Source organism: Zonotrichia leucophrys, chromosome 8 (assembly GCF_028769735.1).
Source record: "Zonotrichia leucophrys gambelii isolate GWCS_2022_RI chromosome 8, RI_Zleu_2.0, whole genome shotgun sequence".
Lineage (NCBI taxonomy): Eukaryota > Metazoa > Chordata > Aves > Passeriformes > Passerellidae > Zonotrichia > Zonotrichia leucophrys.
Window position 1 is genome coordinate 30,329,045 of NC_088178.1, and position 19,720 is coordinate 30,348,764.

The following is a 19,720-nucleotide window of genomic DNA, read 5'->3' on the forward strand; positions in this document are numbered from 1 at the left end:
GGATCCCTGGCTGGAATTCCCAGCAGAGCAGCTCCCACAGGCAGTTCCTGGATCACTGGGCAGATAAGATCTGCTCCGGCCCCACCCAGCAGCTCCTGCAGAAACCCAGCACACACCAGGGCCCCTCCTGTTTTTATTCTCTCCTGGTCTCACCTGGGGACACACACAGGGGGTTTGCAGGCACACCACCATCCCCTGTGCATCCTCTGTACCTGCAGCTCCCAAATGCCTCGAGTGGAGGGACAACACAGAGGGAGCAGGCTGCAAAGGCATGGTTAAAGAGACACGCCCCAAACACAGCTGCCCGTGCCATGGACGTGGGAATGGGAGCTCCCAGGGACACTTCAGCTCCTTGGATTGGGTTTGGGAAGGGCAGCCCCTGACAGAGCCGAGCCTGGAGGGCTCAGCTCCCACTCCTCCTCTCCTGGAAACAGACAGGAAACTCCCAACCTTTCCTATTTGGATAAAGCTCCCATCCCTTCCCATTTGGGTAAATCTCCCATCCCTTCCCACCTGGGTAAGGCTCCCATCCCTTCCCATTTGGACAAATCTCCCATCCCTTCCCACCTGGGTAAGGCTCCCATCCCTTCCCATCTGGGTAAATCTCCCGTCTCTTCCCATTCTGATGAAGTAGCTTCATCCTTTTACCCCAGCAGGGAGGGACAGAAGTGCCCACCCCAAACACAGAATATTCATGACAAAGGCACTGTTTGATGTGAACTGGAGTGAAAGCACTCCAGCCCACATTAAGCACCAGCTGCCCTCAGTCTGTTGGAGAACCCTTCCCGATGTCTCATTCCCGGTTTTCCATGCGGGATCCGTGTGCTCAGAGACACAGCAGCCTGCTGCTCCTATAGCAGAGCACAGGGGTGGATTGCCTCTTCCTCCCAGAGCTCCCCTCCATCCCAGCCCGATCCCAGACAATTTGGGAGCCAGGAATGTGCCGGCCAGGGCTGAAGCAGGCGGCTGAGGTCATCCCGACATATTTCACAAGTGAGCGCCTCTGCTGAGCTCTTTCCCAAAGGAAAAGTACACAGAGGGAACAAAAGGGATCCTCGGCACACCACGGGCTTTTTCCAGCCCCAAATCGTTCCAACAAGACAGTCTGACTCCAGCAAGGCGCTTTTTAAAGCAGAAAGAGCCCGTATTTTCCCTTAAAGCACCACCCAGTAGCTGAAGCACTGATGAACCTGTAGTTGTTACACCCAGGAGCAGCTCAGCATAGAGGAGGGTCCAGCAACTCTAACTAAAAAAAGGATTTAATCCATTAGTTTCAGGCTGGGTCTTCAATTAAAGCTAAACCTTGGCTTTTAGGCTGGACTCAGACATCACCTGGATAAAATCAGATTTATGTGGACAGGAATCGGACAATGCAGAACAAAAATGATGGCACAGATTCTTCGCTGAGGAGTAATTTTTATAAACAAATTAAATAGAGTAAAATAAAGTTTTGTGCAAGAAATTCCTCACAGATGCAGGACTTCATTTGCCTGTAAGACCCCTGAATTCCACAGTGCCTGGCACATGGAATATCAGCTGTATTTTACTGTATTTGCATTTAACTTCACCCCAAAGGCCACGAAACAGGAGACATGGGAGGCTGTCAGCTCCAAAAGGGTGAAGAAAATGCATTAAGACACAGCTTTTTTTTAAAAAAAAAGCTTCAGATGTGGCACAAATGGATTGGAACCGAGTTTGTAACTAAACCATGGAAGATTCTTTGGGAAAAGACCTAAAGACCTGACAAATTCACACACTCCCACCCCCTGCTTGCAGTCTGCCGCAGTTTAAAACCTCCCCGAGCTGCCACATTTGTGTTTCTGGAGGAGCTGAACTCTTTGGGTGCTGCTCTGGGCACTCAGTGGGGCACTGCAGGAACACAGTGCCACCCCCATTCCTCACACAGCTTTGTGCTGCTGGTGCCCCTGCCACTGATCCAGGAGAATGAGCAGCAGTGCCTGCTCCAGCCCCTCTCCCTCTGCCCCAGCAGCTCTGAGGGTGCTGTGCAAGCAGCAATTCCAGCAATTCCAGCCTGTCTGGGCATTCCACAGGGATTTATCAGGGGTTTCTCCCCTTGCCCCTTGCTAATCCTCCTCAAGCTCCCCTCAGCTGCCACAAGGACGGGCGAGTGTTTATCAGGACACATCTGTGACTCAGGAGACTCGTGCTGCCCTCAGTTCCTGAAGGCATGGGTGTTCCATCACTGCCACCACCCCTGCTCAGCTTTAAGACACTGAAATCCAATCAAATTTTGATTTTTTTCCTTATTCCTGTGGTTTTTCTCCCTGTCTCTCTTTGCCCCTCCAGAAAAGAGGAGGAAGGACTCTCTGAAGATGTTAGTGTTAAACATTCTCAGGAGTGAGTCCCCTCAGTAATTCCTTCTCTAGAATCTGTTGGCTGTCAGGAAAGAAATATTTTCCACCTTAAAGCAAGAGAAGCCGCCTCAGGCTCTACTTCAGGCCCACAAGACTTCCCACTGTGCATCTCAGCTGCGAGTGGCAGTGGCCATGGAATATCCTCATCCTGTTGCAGCGACCAGGGAATGTCCTCATGCTGTCTGCACTGACTGTGGAATGTCCTTATCTCGTTCTGCAGGGACCATGGGATGTCCCCATCCCATTCTGCAGCTCAGCCACCAGTGCCCACGGAGGGAGTGCCCTGTCCTGCTGTATCCCAGCACTTTTGGCACCCTGCAGGAAGAATTTGGCACTCTGGGTCCAAGCAGTGACACCATGAGGGGGTGCCAGCATGGAGCAGATTCCCAGGAGGGTTTCCAGGCAGCTGCAGCTCCCGGAGCTGTGGGAATGTCCCCTCAGGACATTTTCCTCAGGCCACTGTGCAGTGTCCCTTCAGGCCATTGTGGGATGTCCCCTTGGGCCATTATGGAGTGTCCCCCAGGCTGCTGTGCAGTGTCCCTTCAGGCCATTGTGGGATGTCCCTCAGGCCACGGTGCAGTGTCCCTTAGGCCACTGCAGAGCCACTGTAGTGTCCCCCAGGCCACTGTGGTGTCCCCAGGCCATTGTGGGATGTCCTCCAGGCCACTGCAGTGTTCCCTAGGCCGCTGTGGTGTCCCCAGGCCATTGTGGGATGTCCCTCAGGCCGCTGTGCAGTGTCCCTCAGGCCACTGGAGGATGTCCCCCAGGATGCAGTGGAGTGTTCCTTCAGGCCATTGTGGGATGTCCCCAGGCCGCTGTGGGATGTCCCCAGGCCGCAGTGGTGTCCCCAGGCCGCAGTGGTGTCCCCAGGCCGCAGTGGTGTCCCCAGACCGCAGTGGTGTCCCCAGGCTGCAGTGGGATGTCCCCCAGGCCGCTGTGGTGTCCCCAGGCCGCTGTGGGGTGTCCCCAGGCCGCAGTGGTGTCCCCAGGCCGCTGTGGTGTCCTCAGGCTGCTGTGGTGTCCTCAGGCCATTGTGGGATGTCCCCCAGGCCGCAGTGGTGTCCCCAGGCCGCAGTGGTGTCCCCAGGCTGCTGTGGGATGTCCCCCAGGCCGCAGTGGTGTCCCCAGGCCGCAGTGGTGTCCCCAGGCCGCAGTGGTGTCCCCAGGCCGCAGTGGTGTCCCCAGGCCGCTGTGGGATGTCCCCCAGGCTGCTGTGGGATGTCCCCCAGGCCGCAGTGGTGTCCCCAGGCCGCAGTGGGGTCCCCAGGCCGCAGTGGTGTCCCCAGGCTGCTGTGGGGTGTCCCCAGGCCGCAGTGGGGTCCCCAGGCCGCAGTGGTGTCCCCAGGCCGCTGTGCAGCGTCGGTCAGGCGGCGGTGCGGCGGATGTCGTGGGACAGGGTGAGGGCCCTGTCCGTGTGGCTGTCCCTGCACTCGGCGCCGTTGGGGCAGTGTGACACGGCGCTGGCGGCCTGGCGGCACTTGCGCAGCAGGATGCGGCGCAGCAGCAGGTACACCCAGGGGTCCAGGATCTGGTTGAGCGAGGCCAGGCGCACGGCCGTCAGCGGCAGGTTGCACTCCCGGCGCGGCTCCCAGCGCTGCCCGCCCCGGCACGGCCCGGCCGCGGGCTCCGACACCATCTGCAGCATGGTCACCTACAGGGGGGACAGGGAGGGGACACAGTGAGGGCTGTGTGTCACCACAGGGCAGGCTGGGGCTGCCCTGCATCCCTGCAGTGTCACAGACAGGGCTCCGACACCATCTGCAGCATGGTCACCTACAGGGGGGACAGGGAAGGGACACGGTGAGGGCTGTGTGTCACCACAGGGCAGGCAGGCACTGCCCCTGCAGTGTCCCAACAGGGCTCCGACACCATCTGCAGCATGGTCACCTACAGGGAGGACAGGGAGGGGACACGGTGAGGGCTGTGTGTCACCACAGGGCAGGCTGGGGCTGCCCTGCATCCCTGCAGTGCCACAGACATGGCTCTGACACCATCTGCAGCATGGTCACCTACAGGGGACAGGGAGAGGGGACAGGGTGAGGGCTGCTGGCTGTGTGTCACCACAGAGCAGCCTGGGGCTGCCCTGCATCCCTGCAGTGCCCCAGACAGGGCTTCAGGCAGCCAGGGATGGAGGAAGGTGTCCCTACCTGTGGAACTGAATGAGTTTAAGGTCCCTCCCAACCCCAGCCTGTATGGGATTCTGTGGGAGGGCTCCTGAACACCTGGTTTTCCTGAATGGATTCTTTATCTGATCACAAATCTTTCCTGGACATGACCTGGAGGTCCCAGCTGTCTGAGCCTGCTGCCTGGGATCCCTGCGGAACAGGGCTGTCCATCCTGCTGTGTGTGCCCCCAGTGGGGCTGTCTGTCCATCCTGCTGTGTGTGCTCCCAGTGCCCATTGTGCTGTGTGTGCCCCCAGTGGGGCTGTCTGTCCATCCTGCTCTGTGTGCCCCCAGTGGGGCTGTCTGTCCATCCTGCTCTGTCTGTCCATCCTGCTGTGTGTGTCCCCAGTGGGGCTGTCTGTCCATCCTGCTGTGTGTGCCCCCAGTGGGGCTGTCTGTCCATCCTGCTCTGTCTGTCCATCCTGCTGTGTGTGTCCCCAGTGGGGCTGTCTGTCCATCCTGCTGTGTGTGCCCCCAGTGCCACAGCGATGAGTGCACCCCCAGCCCTGCCCAGCAGTCCCAGCCCTTCCAGCCCCAGCCAAACCAGCAGCCGGTCCCAGAACTGCTGGGAACAGCCCGAGGGAGCAGAGCCGCTGGGAATCACTGCCAGCCCTGGCCCTTGGAAGGAGGCAACCTGCAATCCCACAGGAAGGCTCCTCAGAGCTGTGTCACCACAAAGGTCCCGGCTGGGCTGCTGCTGTCCCCACAGCAGGGACAGCCGGAGCCGCGGTGACCGGGAGCAGAGGCTCCAGGGAGGATTTTTCCACTCCAAGGGATATTCTGGGTGCCAGATCAATAACCATGTGTTGACCTTGGAAAGCCTGGGCTGAGTCTGGAGGGCAGGGCAGCGTGGACAGCACAGGATTGTTTTTGTTTCTTTAAACAGAAGCAGCTGAGGATTCTACCCACGACATTTCATTGACCGAAGTGGCCACGGATAGAGCCCTGTGAAAACAGGGATGCAGAGCTTTGTACAAACATGGACACAGACCCAGAGCTCATCGGGAGCCACTGGAGCACCAGACCCAGAACCTGACCACTTCCCTGGCTCTTCACACACTGGCCCTGTCCAGACTGTGCCCTCTCTTTTTCAGATGGAGCTCCAAAACCACCAGGCTAATAAAAATACAGTTCCCAAGCACACGACTGCTGCTCTTTTCTGGTTTTATTACGTAATATCCCTTTATTGGAGTAGTTGTTGGGCCAACAGCTGCTCTACTGGAAATTTTGTTTGTTTGATATCATTAGAGGTTGTTTATCATGGCCTGTATTGGTCTTCTAAATGGATTAAAAGCCTGCACAAGGCAGAGGAACAACATCAGGTGGAATAAAGTCAACATAATTCATGCCATTAAAAATCTGGCTCAAAATGCTGATGATTGGATTTATTCAACAAGAGCAGCCAAAACTTTACTGTTATCATGAGTGTGGTTTTATACGTCTGTAATTTCTGTCTGCCAGGAGGGATAAGGAGCAGAAGTATTTTAACAGGAAGAGCAGCAGAACTTCTGAGCATTTTAGCTTTAAATAACTCGGGAACAACTCTGGGAAGGAATAATTTTGTAGCTGGAACTCCAAAATTATTATTACTATAATTCCAGGTTGTGCTGCAGCGGCGTTTCTGTGAAATCCAGCTTGCTCCATTTCACCTCGGGGTCATTTGTCTGCTTCCCTGCAACTCAGGGGCTATTCCAGAATCCCAGACTGGTTTGGGAATGGAGGGAGCTTAAATCCCTCCCAGTGCCATGGCAGGGACACCTCCCACTGTCCCAGGCTGCTCCAGCCCAATGTCCAGCGATCCAGGGCAGCCCCAGCTGCTGTGGACACCCTGTGCCAGGAATTCCTTCCAACATCCCCTCTAACCCTGCCCTCTGGGAAGCCATTCCCTGAGTCCCGTCAGCGCAGGCTCCAAAGCAAACAGGTCAGTGTGAACTGGGAACCAGCAACGCCACCCTGGAGCGGGGTGCTCTCCCAGGTGCTCCCTTGGAAAAAGGGAGCAATTCCTGCCCTGCCTGCTCTCCTCCCTCCTTCCCAAGGCAGCAGAGAGCCAGACGTGCAGGACACTGCAAGGAGCCCTCCAGAGCACAGCCACATGTCAGAGCTTTCCCTCTGCCCCTAAATCACATTTGATTTTGTCGTTTCCATCAACAGATCAGCTCTAAAAATACCGTGTGTGGCGAGGGCGCTGTTTACCTCGCAGCAGCAGCTGCCAGGATCCATTAGTTCTCAGTTACAAAACTCAGATGTCTTTAAAAAAAACCACAGAAACAAAAAAACCTCCTCTGCAAAGTGCCAGATTTCCATTTCAGCTGTTTCTTACAACTGCTGAGTGCTGCAGCTACGGGTTAAATGATTGCTACAAGCTGGCTTTCACTGGAAAGGCTTTTGCATTCTCTGTGCTCACTTCTCCAGAAGTCTGGTCTCTAACTCCTGACCTGCACCTCAGGGGTGTACAGAACAAGTTGGGGAGCACGTAAATGGAGGTTTATGTATAAAAATGGAGGTGTATTTGTAAAAATACCCCCGCAGCCATGAGTCTGGATTGTGAGCACCCCACAGAAGAAGTTCCGCACCTCCAAGCGTTGCTGCTGCTGCAGAGGGAAGGGAAGTGCTGCTGAAACCCCTCGTGCCTGTGGCTTGACTCCTGCCTCTGAAACCACAGAAATGCCCAGGGCACCAAACCACCAAGCGGAATCCCTGCTTCCTCACTGGTTTACCTGGTTATGAGGGAGAAGGAAACGCTTTCCCCACCTCAGGGCTCTCCTCTCATGCTGCAAGGCTGGTGGAACCCTCAGGGGTGACAGGACATGAAGAAAACTCCTTCTCCAGCCAGAAAGAACCTTTCACATAACCTCAGCATTTCCTCAACCAGCTTCAGCCCATCCTGCTCAGAGGGCCCAAGAACAAATTCCCCTAAAATCCTACTAGTCCTTGATAGAATAACCCAGCCTTTTGGGATTCCAGACCCCGGGTGTGCCCTGGTCCCACTCAGCAGAGATGTGCATTCTGCCTCCCCCACTCCTACATCACGAGGAGGGCTTCTTAAGGAAGGAATAATAAAATAGTGGAAAGCAATGCAATGTTCCTTCAAGAGCAGGCCGGACAAGCCCTGAAGGCTGCTGTAAATCAAACACAGCGGGCTGCCAGCCACAAGGCACTCACAAGTCACGGCTTGTGCGCTTTCCCATAAAACACTGACAGCAGTTTTGCTGCAAGGTGGGAGCAAACAAAAACCCTAAATCCCATCCGGCTGCAGCGTCCTGCTCCCAGAGCCTCTGCCACATCCCCCTTTTCTCTCTGCACAAGAAGCTGGTTCTTCTCCTTTTGTCCCCGGTTCCTGCAGCTGGTTTCCCTGCATTGGGTTCTCCTCTGGGGCCTCTCCCAGCTCCTCTCCCACACCCGTCCCACGCTCTGCACCCCTGTCCCTGCTGTCCTCCCGAGGGGCTGTCCATGGATGTCCCGCTCTGGGGCCTCTCCCAGCTCCTCTCCCACACCCGTCCCACGCTCTGCACCCCTGTCCCCGTCCCCGTCCCGCTGTCCATGGATGTCCCCGGAGCCTCCCCGTGCCGCTCCCGCCCCCGAGGACGCGGAGGGCAGCCCCGGTAGGGGCTCACCTACCAGCAGCGGTGCCCAGCAGGCCGAGAGCACGCACATGATGCCCAGCAGCTGCAGCAGCGTCTCGGTGGCGATGCGGCCCCAGCGCGAGCCGGGCTGAGGCGCGCCGGCCTTGGCTCGGCAGCGCGACACCAGCGCCTCGATGGTGGCCAGGTTGCAGGCGCCGGTCACCACGAGGGACAGCAGCCCCAGCGCGGCGAAGGCGGCGGCGAAGGCGCTGCCGCCGGCCGTGCTGATGAAGCACCAGGTGCCGGGCCACTGCAGCGCGTAGCGGCCCAGCCCGGCCAGCGGCAGCAGCGCGAAGGCCACGCCGGCGGCCCAGATGGCGGCCAGGCCGCGCTCGGTGGCCCGCGGGCTCATGTGGCTGGCGTACCAGTGCGGGGCGCGGATGGCCAGCGCCCGCTCCACCGCCATGGCGCTGGCGATCAGCAGCGGGCACAGCCCGAACACCGTCATGCTGAAGCCGAAGAAGTCGCAGAGGCGGCCCGAGGGGTCCATGGCCGCCCAGGGCCGGCCCGACAGGTACACGGAGATGACGATGGGGCTGGTGAGCAGCTGGCCCAGCATGTCGGTGAGCGCCAGGGAGCCGATGCACAGCAGGAAGGAGCGCTTCCTGCGGCTGCCCTTGGCGCGGTAGCTGCGGGACACGAGCAGCATGGCCAGCGCATTGCCCGCGACGCCCGTCAGCATCATGGTCAGCGGGATGGCCACGGACACGGCGCTGCCGCGCTCCGCCCGGCCCGTGCCGTTCCCCCGCGGGCCCGGCCCGCCGGCCGCGCTGCCGTTGGGCGGGCGCTGCTGCCACGGGCTCATCCCGGAGCCGGCAGAGCCCGCATGGAGCGGGCACGGAGCGGGCACGGAGCCGGCAGAGTCCGCGTGCAGCGAGCACGGAGCGGGCACGGAGTCGGCAGCGCCCCGCCGCCGCTTTATGTGAGGGAGGGACGGGCGGGACCCGCCCCGGGGCGGAGCGGGAGCGAGAGCGAGAGCGGGCAGAGCCCGTGGGAAGGGAGAGGGAACCGGGCTGGGCAGGGAGCGAGCCAGCTGGGCAGGGGCTGCAGAATCCCTGAGGAGCTGGGCAGGGGCTGCAGAATCCCTGAGGAGCTGGGCAGGGGCTCAGCCTGGAGCAAAGGAGGCTCAGGGGCCCTGTGGCTCTGCACAGCTCCTGCCAGGAGGGCACAGCCGGGTGGGTCGGGCTGTGCTCCAGGGAACAGGGACAGGAGCAGAGGGAACGGCCTCAGGCTGGGCCAGGGGAGCTCAGGGTGGATTTTGGGAATGGTTCTTCACCCAAAGGGTGCTGGGCACGGCTCCAAAGCTGCCAGAGCTCCGGGAGAGTTTGGATGCTTCCAGGGATGTCCAGGGTGGGATTGTTGGGGGGGTCTGGATCAATGATCGCTGTGGGTCCCATCCAGCCCAAGATATTCCAGTCGTGGAAGTTTTATTAAGTCTTTTGCTGTTGAAATTAAAAATTATTTTTAAGACTTAAAGGATTGCAACGATGTGACCGTGGGGGAGCTGTGGGCCAGGCGAGCTGACTCACAGGATCAGGGTCAGCGCAGGTGACAGGGAACCAGGGTTGGTGGAGGTGACAGGGACCAGGGTCAGTGAAGGTGACAGGGAAGTCTGAGTGTCCCCGAGACAAAGCACTCGAGCAGTTGACTCACAGGTTTTATTTACACTTGTCTACAGCATTATTTTGCCTTACATGTTCTCTAAGCCAAATGAACCATCCTCCTCCTCCTTTGCCTGTGGCCTATCAGTTGCTAACTTTAAAACCTCCCATCTGTTAAGTACAGCAACAATTGGAATACAAAGCACAAGAAAACCCAAGGCTAACAACAGAGCGTCTACTTGATCTGGTTTTACAGTTTAGTTGGACGTTGAAGTCAGAGGCACAGTTACAGACTAACCTGCTCTTGTGCAACCTACACACATTTAGCATGGAAATTAGAGAGAAAAGAAAGCATTAAAGAAGGAACTGCGTTTTTTCTGCAAAGAGATTTATCAAAATACCTCTACACCAAAAACATTTTGCTTCTAGACCAGTCCAAAAGACATGGCTCAAAAAAAAGAAAAAAAAGAGGAAAATAAAGCAGAATGGAGTTTTTCGATTTTGCTCCGTTTGTTTCTGTGCAGTTTATCAAAACAAGCAGCAAATCTGGCAGTTTTATTACTGAAATAAATGAAGGTATATTGCTCTTTGCTTGTTTAAGAAGAAGAGTTTTCCTTACCATACTTACCTTGTGATGGCACTGAAGAAACTTAAACCTTTCTTAACCAAACGGAGCTCAAGAGAGACCAAGTTTTGTACTCAAATGGATTCCATAAAGCATTTTAAGCCATAAATTATGTTGAAGGGAAAAAGAATGATCGATGAAGAAGACGTTGAAGATGCCAGAACTTTCTACACAGTTTATTCATTCTCATTTTTAAAGAAAAATAAAAATAAGATACCTTGAAAATTTTAGTCAGCCCCAAAGGAAATTTTACAGGCGGCCTGCAGAAGCTTCCCTTGATTCCAAGGAGCCAGTTCCACACTCCTCCAGCCCAAGAGCAGATCCCAACTGCTCCGTTTGGAAGGAGGGATCCCGGAGTCCGGGCTCTGGAAACCACCACAGCCACAGCACTGTGCTGGCTGCAAACGTCCTCCCTCGCCAGGAATGAGGCCAATTCCCTCTGGAATCATGATGGACCGGGGGGGTTTGAGCTGCTAGACAGGGGTGTCCATCTGCACTGGCACTGCTACGTGGCAAAACAAAAACTGCTCAGCCCGAGGCCCCACTGCTGGCCCAGGCCCCCAGCCCTGCCCCTGCTGTGGTCCCACGGGAGCTCCATCCTGCTCTGCAAAACTCACGGCCTCTCCTCGCACAGAGAGCTGTGCCAGGCATTCCCAGCCTGCTCCTCCAGCTGAGGGAGCCAGCAACGGAGGAACTGATCTTGAAAAATAACAAAACCCCCCCACACCACAGAACTTCCCCCTGTGCCGGGGAGTTTATGGCTTAAAATGCTACTGCGGGTTTGGGTGATGGATGAACAAAGCTGCAGTTTGCCAGAAAGCCAGGACAGACATGCACCTCTACTAGCAGATTGAGCACTTCTGACCAAGTAAGACACCAACTTCTTAAAAATGTCTCATGCACTGACTGGAATTTTGGTGGGTTTTTGTAAGTGTGAGCTTTTACACATTATTTCTTTTTAGAACTCGTACGGGAACCAGAATGGGAGGATCCGGAGGAAGATCTGCGGCGTCTGCAAGATACAAATGGAGAAAGCATGCACAGAAATGAGCTCAGATTCATCCTGGCACCCACTCTGAGCAGCATCCTACCATAGCTGGAAGCCAAGTATATCTCATGGGGGCCTTACAAGAATATACAAGTAACTTTAAGCATCTAATTTAACACTAAAAGTCTAAGTTTAATATTGAGAGTAGAATACAGTTTCTATTGCAATGCAGTATTTACTTAAGAAAATAATTCAATAATGAACACATTACTACTGTCACACACTGAAAGAAGGGTGAGCCAGGTCTTTATGCAGAACATGCTACTACCAGAAGGACTTTCATTGGAGGGGGAAAATTATTTAAAAAAAACAATTACAGAGGGGTTAACAAAAGTAAGAGTAGGGCAAGTGAGGAAACTACTTTTACTATGAGAATAACTGCTCGGATTCAATAGCTTCCCAGTGAACCTCAGTCCTTGGATAACTACAATAAACCATCACACATGTCAATACAGCCATTCTTATTCTACATAAACCCAAACCTTTCGGGTGACCGTGATCTCGAGCGCCTTTTTTTGCGATCACCAGAGGAAGAGGATCTAGAGCGGCTTCGCTTCTTGCCTCTCTCGGGGGAAGACGAGGAGCGAGAGCTGGAGCCAGATCTTTTCCTTGGGGTGGAAGACCCCCTGTAGGACCTGGAGCTGGATCTTTATTGATTGAGAAATAAACCACATTTAATTCTGGGGCCATGGAGAAGGCACAAAGACAGAACAAGCAGAGACAGTTTTCGTCAACATTCACTACTCTGTTTTCTCCAAGGGTATGGAAAATAAACATGAGAGGCTTCCATACTTACTCTGCCAAGAACACTGCTACTGCCAGGGCAGCTTGCCTAAGAAATTCTGCTAAGTAGTGTTTCCTGGTAAATGGACCACCAATGGTTTGGAAAGCTCTCCCCAGCCTTCACCAAAATGAGCCATTTTGGGAAAACAGCACTGGAAAGCTGCTGGGAAGTGCCTCTGTAAGGACCTTCCTCAGCAGTTAAATCCACACATCAGAATAACATGGAAACCAGAGATCTAAAGCTGATTTACCATGGTTCACTTTATCCTAATGGACATTTCACACTGCATGTTCATCAAAGAGTAACAAATCCAGCTGTTATATTTACAGATCTCAAACGACATTTGTGAAGAGACTAAAACCTTCCTCAACCAAAACGCTATAAAAAGCCTCTCAGAACAGAGCCATAATATATAAAAACATCTCTTGGAACACAGTACCCCTCTGGTGGGGCACAGGGACACCTTTCCTCTTCCCAAAAGCACGGATTCCATCCTGTGCTGACCCTCACGGGATAATCCACAGCACGTCCCTGCTCCCAAGGGGTGATGGTACCATTTGTGACTGTCCTTCCCAACCTCATTTCGAATTTTGGGATTCTCTGCATGCATGGAGAAGGGACAGCCCTTCATTCCATCACAGAGGCAATGTTCTGCCAATGGAATGCCCGTGCAAGGACACCTCAAACACGCTTTTGTTCCTGTGCCCTGCCCAGCTCAGTGATGCTCTACACAAATCACTCTGACTGCTCTCAGCCTCTCCCACCATTTCCTACCAACATGTTCCTGTGATCCCCCAGGTTTATACAGGAACGGCTGTCCTGTCTCATGGAAGATGCAGAATTCTCACTGAACACAAAACCAGAAGGACAGTGGCATTTCTAACGCTCCTCCAGCTCAAGCAGCCCCAGTGGAAACAGGAAAAGCACCCAAATGCCTGCAGCAGGGAACCATGCACTGAAATCCTTCTTCCTCCACTGCAGCTCGGTGGCGTCCGCTCGTCCGGCTTAGGCCGGACTTAACCTCTCGCACCAAAACCTCTGCTCCTCAGTGAACTCAGCTGTGGTGGCAACACCCGGTGCAGAGACCCAGCAGGGCTGACTTCCAAGACAAAAAGCAGTTAATGTTTGTCTGAGCAGCACAGCCTTACGGTGGGGCCAGAGCAGCTGCAGCCTGCGCCCTGTGTCTGTGCAGGGACAGCCTGGTACCTCATTCACCTGGATTTGGACCCACGGGACCGCGACTGTTCCCTGGAGCTGGAGCGGGATCTCGATCTGGAACTGGAAGAACTCCTGGAATGGGACCTGCAACAACACGGGAGATCTTTTTCCAGTGTCTGACTTGCATTTAGCAGTTACTGCTCCTGAGAGCAGCAGACACGAGGCAGCAACACAGTCTGAAAATGCCAATCCCCTCCTGCCCCCAGCATCACCACAGCACACCATAAACCAGACACTTCTACACGGCATTAAAAACATGACAAAGGCAGCTTTAGATTGTGGCTCCTAAAACAAAGCACAACAATTAAACAGGATTGCAGTTATCTGGCAAAAAGAAATAACTTCCTATCTGTTCATTATTTAATGAAATCAATGTTTTAATTTGTGCCTTAACTGGAAACCCATCAGTTTCCTTCAGAGGCAGAGCAGATGATAGCATTAGGATTGGGCAGCTAAATTTCCCCCAGCCAGTTCTCACAAGCACTTTGTAATAATCTTCAAATTTTCATAAAGATTTTCCCCTGCATTATAAATTAAGTGGTTAATTTGGGGCTAAAATACTGCCATATCCAACACAACTTGTAACTGGCCACAATTATTTCCCAGTTTTTCACTGATGGATTTTCTCTAAAGCACAAACCACAAGAGGAATTTAACAATGGCAGCAGGCTCCAGCAACCACTGGAAACAAAAGCATTGAAAACAAATTCTAACAACATTTTCAGGTAAAATATATTCTACTTGCTGTCAGCCTCTGAGTTTATACTGTTACCACAGCTTTCTCATTTTACTGTGCAGGACACAGTAGTATGAACATTTCCTAGCTAGGAAATTACATTTAAACCTTTTTAAAACCCACAAAAAAGGCATCCACAAATGGCAACTGATATTTCCAATTATCTGTAGCTAAAAGCAAAAAGTTCAAGAGGAAGTTGAAATCTCAGTTAGGACAAGTTACTTTCTATTTCACTGTTAATATTTGTGAATTAATGACCAAAGTTATGGGCAGGTGAGGTGGTTGAGTGTCCCTGGAGCCTCCCAGCCAAGCACTCTCACTGCTCTGAGCAGTGGGAAGCAGGGGAGGCTGAGGAACAGAAGAGGCAGCAGGAGCGAGAGCCAACAGTGATGGGGAGAAGCCAAGCCAGAGGCTGGGGCTGCAGAATTTGGGCAGTGACAGCACTGAGGGGCAATGATGAAGCTGGGAAGATTAGAAGAAACTTGAACTTTACACATGTGAATTTAATAAATGATCCTGGGAGCTTGTTCTGAATAATCAGGATCCTGCTTGCATGAGCTGTGAGGTAGCTGAAAAGCACTGACTGAACTGTTCATTTATTACTGAATTTAAATAGCAATGAGAGAGCTTAAGCCTGCCCAGCAGACCTTTGTGAGGTCCCCTATAAACCCTCAGCGTTATTAGAGAATTCCAGAGTGGTTTGTGTTGGGAAGGACCTTAAAGCTCATCTCAATTCTGTCCAGCCTGGCCTTGGACAGTTCCAGGGATAGGAAGGTTCTGACAACATTGCCAATGCATTTAAAACTTTGTTACTTGCCATTAACTCAAGTTCAAGTTTCTTGTCTTTATTCCCAGGACATTCCCACTGTGTCCTTTCCCTGAATCTGCCCGGGCTGCACTGTCACTGCCTCTTCTGCCACCTCCTCCCACTCCAGCAGTGCCCCCCTCTGTCCAACAACAGAACCACACATGGCCAACGAGCCTGAAAACCTGAAAATAAATGACATTATTCCATTTCTCTCAAGGATTTCACTAAATATCAACTTGAATCACTAAAGAAGCCCCAGAGAGCCTCCCTGCTGCAGCTCAGGCAGAGCATCACCACCTCTGTAAATGGAGAGTTATTCACATCATCACACAACTGTAAGGCAATGAAACAAAGGAAATAAGGAAGTCAGATACTGACATTTTGCCTGGCGTTACCCTGGACCTGTACCCGTTTACCTGGACCTAGACCTTGAGCTCGAGTGAGAGGAGGAGCGCGAGGACGAGCGCGAGTGGGAGGAGCGGGACTTGGAGCGGCTGCGCCTCGGCGCCTTCTTCTTCTTGTTGGTGTCCTCCTCCTCACTGGCATCCAGGTTGTACTTGGACAGGTCAGCATCATCTTCATCCTCATCCTGCACAGGCACAGCACAGCACACTCAGGCAATGCTTTCAGCTCCCCTTTTTGCTTATCCCAGCCTTTGCCTCATGATCTTTCCCAGCCTTTGAAAACTGAGCGGAATTTAATGAGACCCCACAATTTTAAGCAGTAAAGAGTGACTTAAAATTGGTATTGAATCAAACCCCCTGTTATTTAATAAAGTTAATGAGCACACAGACACATTTTTACCACTTAAATGAATTTTCACCCTCAGAATCTCTAAGCAAAGCCCAACTCTGCAGAGACAGATCTCATATGCAAAGTTTGGTGATGGCTGTGTAAAACAGCACCATCTGCACGTCTCTGCAGGGCTGCTGCCCAAAGATGTGGAAAATCCAATAAATGATACTCACATAGCTCAGAAAAGATGGATAAAACCCTCAGAATATTTTATTTCATTTTATAAAAAATAAATCTGATGTGGTTTGAAAAGCCTAGGAAAAACTCAAGAGCACGTGCTATACATGGTAACCACACATCCAGGTTCCAAATAAACATCTTGGAGTTCTGGGTTCTGATCTCAGCCTTGTCACTGATGATTTAAGACTGCCCATTTTTGAGTGCAGGTATTTAGAACAAAGCAGAGCCTGTGCACATCTCTTCCAGCAGCTCTGGGCACCATTATTGCCAGAGTTCTGCTCTAAAGGCAGCTGAAAACACTGACCAGCCCTTCTGCTTCTGGGCAGCCCTGAAATCATGACTAAAAACTGCTTCAAGACAACAAACCATCCTACCTCATCCAATTTATACTTGGAGAGATCTTCATCCTCATCGTCCTCATCCTCCCCCTCAGACTCCTTATCTTCCACTTCCTTCAGGATGGAGGCAGGGCCCACTGGCTTCCCCCGGTACTTTTTCTTTTTGCGCCCAAACTGAGGAATTTTGTGCCAGGATTAGAACAGGATTTAATCAAAAACAATCACCAACTGTAATTTTGATAACACTTCTATAAGAAAATAAATAATCATCAATTTTAAATAGGATCTTGCCCCAAGGGAAAGGGGAGCACCATGGAACATCAATTAGCAACAAGGAACTTTTAAAGAGATGTTTGTCTTGCGGACAATGAGCCTCTACAGAGATGAACGGGAATGAGAGCATTCTGCATTTCAATTTTATGGGATATCCTCAAACACAACAAGAGTCTGCCCAGAGCAATCCCTGCCCTCCCTTACCTCATCATACTCCCCGTCGGACTCCTCCCGCTCTATGTACTCCACGTTCTCCCGCTCATTGAATCCTCCTCCATAGCCTTGAGAAAGGGGCAAAACAACACAATGCCTTCAGCTGCCTGCAGCACAGAAACCTCCACAGGGGCTCTGGAAACCCTCAGGGGATCACAAATCTGCCACAAGGATGTAACAGGATCTCAGGAGGAACAGGAATTGTTCCCATGCACGTTTATTAAATGCAGTTTCTCACAAATCCAATTAAAATAATGGATTAGGAACACTAAAGTATTTTTCAACTTAATTAAGTACTAAGTACTTCAATAACTTATTTAAATAATAAATACATGGATATATTATTTACAATTATAATCATTGTATGAAATATGATTATATTATTTAATATCCTTTACTATTTTCACAATACTCAATATTGTTTTTCCTTTTGAGTAGCTAGCTCTGTGCTCTTCTCCAGGCTCCTTTATTTCTGTGCCTCTGAGTTCCACCCTGTGCTCCAAAGTCCCTGCCCTGCTCCAGTCCTGCAGTGCATTCCCTGCCTGACCGCAGGTGCAGAGGGGAGAGTGCAGGAGCTGTAAGGAGATCCTGCCCCAGTTCCCTCAGGAGAGCTGAAACTGAGCCCCAGCCCTCCTGAGCAGATAACAGCCTTATCTGTACGTGGCCAGCCCACGGGAGGCCTCTGCAGATTAATTAAACATGGCTTCCACAGTCTTGACATCAAAATCCAACACAGGGGCAGCTTAGGCTGATTTCCCACTTGGAGCCACCACTTCCCTCAGCACCGAAACTCTCTGAGGCCAAGAACCTGCACCTGTATGAACTGTGCCAGTCCAGGGAACACAAGGAATGCCCACTCTGCTTCCCAGAGCCCTTTCTGCCAGCAGTGCCAGCACTGAGGCACCCCCAGCTCACCTGTCCTCTCCTCCAGCTTGGCGTACTTGGGGGTGTTGCACATGTTACACTCCGAGCGCCGCGCCCAGTTCACATTGCCACAGCTGCAGGGAGACACAGACATGGGAACATCATCCTTCAGATGGGAATAAAACCTTATCCCTCAGACTGGGGACAAAACCTTACCCTTCAGACTGGGAATAAAACATTACCCTTCAGACTGGGGATAAAACATCCTTCAGATGGGAATAAAACCTTACCCTTCAGATGGGAATAAAACCTAATCCTTCAGACTGGGGATAAAACTCCTTCAGATGGGAATAAAACATCCTTCAAATGGGAATAAAACCTTACCCTTCAGACTGAGAATAAAACCTTATCCCAGACTGGGGATAAAACCCTTAATCCTTCAAAATGGGAATAAAGCATCCCTCACACTGGAATAAAACCTTTACTTTTCGACTGGGATTAAACATCCTTCAGATGGGAACAAAAACCTTATCCTTTAGATGGGAATAAAACATCCTTCAGATAGGAATAAAACCTTATCCTTCAGATGGGAATAAAGCATCCCTCACACTGGGAATAAAACCTTACCCTTCAGACTGGGGATTAAACATCATTCAGATAGGAATAAAACCTTATCTTTCAGATGGGAATGAAACATCCTATCAGATAGGTGTGAAGGGACATCACAGCCCACCCAGTGCCACCCTGCCATGGCAGGGACACCTCCCACTGTCCCAGCGTCCAGCCTGCCCTTGGGCACTGCCAGGGATCCAGGGGCAGCCACAGCTGCTCTGGGCACCCTGTGCCAGGGCCTGCCCACCCTGCCAGGGAAGGCAGCACCTCCCAATGCCATGGGGGTGGCAGTGCCATCCCCACATTCCCTCCAAACCTGGGCAGTGTCCCAGCTTAGCAAACCTGGCCTTCCTCCTGGGCAGTGCTGCCGTTTCTGCTGCTCTATTAATTAACGTGCAGCCAAGGAGTGCTGCTCCCAGAGCACAGCCCAGAGCTGTGGCCCGGAGCCCTGCTGTCCGGCAGCACAGGGAATTCCCAGGGACAGGCAGCAGCTGTGGGTCGGTGCCTACGTTTTGCACTGCCAGTCGTTGGCGCTGAACAGCCCCCGGCTCTTCTCGGCCAGCGTCTTCCCAATCTCCGTGCCCCCCGCCTTCATCATCTTGGCCTCCGTCGTCTTCTCTGCGGGGCGAGACACAAGAGCGCCTGAAACGGCAGCCTCGGAACTTACCGCAAACATTGCAGGGTCTTTTAAGCAAAAATAAATGGACTTCTCAAACAGTTTGGGGTTCGAGAGGAATTTTTAGAGCAGTTTTACGGGGCAGAAGGAGACGGGGGAAGAGGTGTGTGAGCCGGGAACTCACCTCTGCCGCATCTGTTACAGCTCGTCCTCCTGGCGAAGTTCACGTTCCCGCACCTGGCACGGAGCAGAGCACGAGGGCCGGCATTAACGGGGGCCGGAACCCGCGCAGCGCCGGGGGCTCACCCCGAGCCGAGCGTCGCGATTTACCCCGACCCCGTCCCACACCGAGAGCCGGCACCGAGAGCCGGCTCCGTGAGACCGGGCCCGTGTGCCCCCCGAGCCCCGCTCCCGCCGCCTGCCCCGCTCCCCGGCCGCACCGCCGCTGGCCGCGCCCCGCTCCCCGGCCCGCTCCCGGCCGCGCCCTCACTTCTTGTCGGGGCAGATCCAGTCGCCGTCGCTCACGCGGAAGTTCTTGGTCGCCATCTCGGGCCGAGCCGGGCCGGGCCGAGCGCCGCCGCCACACGCAGGACCCGGGCCCTGCGCCGCGCGGGCTGCCCGCCGCGCGCCTGCGCCCTGCCCCGCCCCACCCGCACGCCTTCCGCTCAGGCAGCGCCGCGGACGCCTCGGCCGCAGGGTGGGGGGGGAGCGGGGCGCGGGCGCCCCCTGGCGGAGAGGAGGGCAGGCTGCGGGAAAAGAAAAAAAGAAAAAGAAAAAGAAAAAGAAAAAGAAAAAGAAAAAGAAAAAGAAAAAGAAAAAGAAAAAGAAAAAGAAAAAGAAAAGAAAAA

The 19,720-nt window shown here is 53.1% G+C and overlaps 2 protein-coding genes across 2 annotated transcripts; both read right to left on the minus strand.

Annotated features, from left to right (window-relative positions):
- Positions 1-3,593: 3,593 nt before the first annotated feature.
- PTGER3 (prostaglandin E receptor 3) lies at positions 3,594-9,003 on the minus strand. Its single transcript, XM_064719503.1, has 2 exons — positions 8,157-9,003; positions 3,594-4,026 (listed from the first exon to the last, which is right to left on the minus strand). The coding sequence occupies exons 1-2, from the start codon at positions 8,964-8,966 to the stop codon at positions 3,739-3,741; spliced, it is 1,098 nt and encodes a 365-aa protein (XP_064575573.1). The 5' UTR covers positions 8,967-9,003; the 3' UTR covers positions 3,594-3,738.
- An 802-nt stretch (positions 9,004-9,805) lies between these two features.
- ZRANB2 (zinc finger RANBP2-type containing 2) lies at positions 9,806-19,494 on the minus strand. The gene is made up of 10 exons (XM_064719504.1): positions 19,363-19,494; positions 19,057-19,109; positions 18,766-18,874; positions 17,696-17,778; positions 16,772-16,848; positions 16,331-16,468; positions 15,398-15,570; positions 13,435-13,521; positions 11,918-12,082; positions 9,806-11,399 (listed from the first exon to the last, which is right to left on the minus strand). Exons 1-10 carry the CDS (start codon positions 19,416-19,418, stop codon positions 11,336-11,338), a joined length of 1,005 nt encoding a protein of 334 aa, XP_064575574.1. The 5' UTR covers positions 19,419-19,494; the 3' UTR covers positions 9,806-11,335.
- Positions 19,495-19,720: the final 226 nt, after the last annotated feature.

Bases quoted from the DNA above. Each gene is read 5' to 3' on its own strand.
- ZRANB2 (XM_064719504.1), bottom strand. From the start codon at position 19,418: ATGGCGACCAAGAACTTCCGCGTGAGCGACGGCGACTGGATCTGCCCC. The intron at 19,110-19,362 runs GTGAGGGCGCGG...GCTCCGTGCCAG, and splicing joins TGGATCTGCCCCGACAAGAA to GTGCGGGAACGTGAACTTCG. The intron at 13,522-15,397 runs GTAAACGGGTAC...GTGTTGTTGCAG, and splicing joins AGCTCAAGGTCTAGGTCCAG to GTCCCATTCCAGGAGTTCTT.
- PTGER3 (XM_064719503.1), bottom strand. From the start codon at position 8,966: ATGAGCCCGTGGCAGCAGCGCCCGCCCAACGGCAGCGCGGCCGGCGGG. The intron at 4,027-8,156 runs GTAGGTGAGCCC...TCCCCCCTGTAG, and splicing joins CCTGCTGGGCACCGCTGCTG to GTGACCATGCTGCAGATGGT.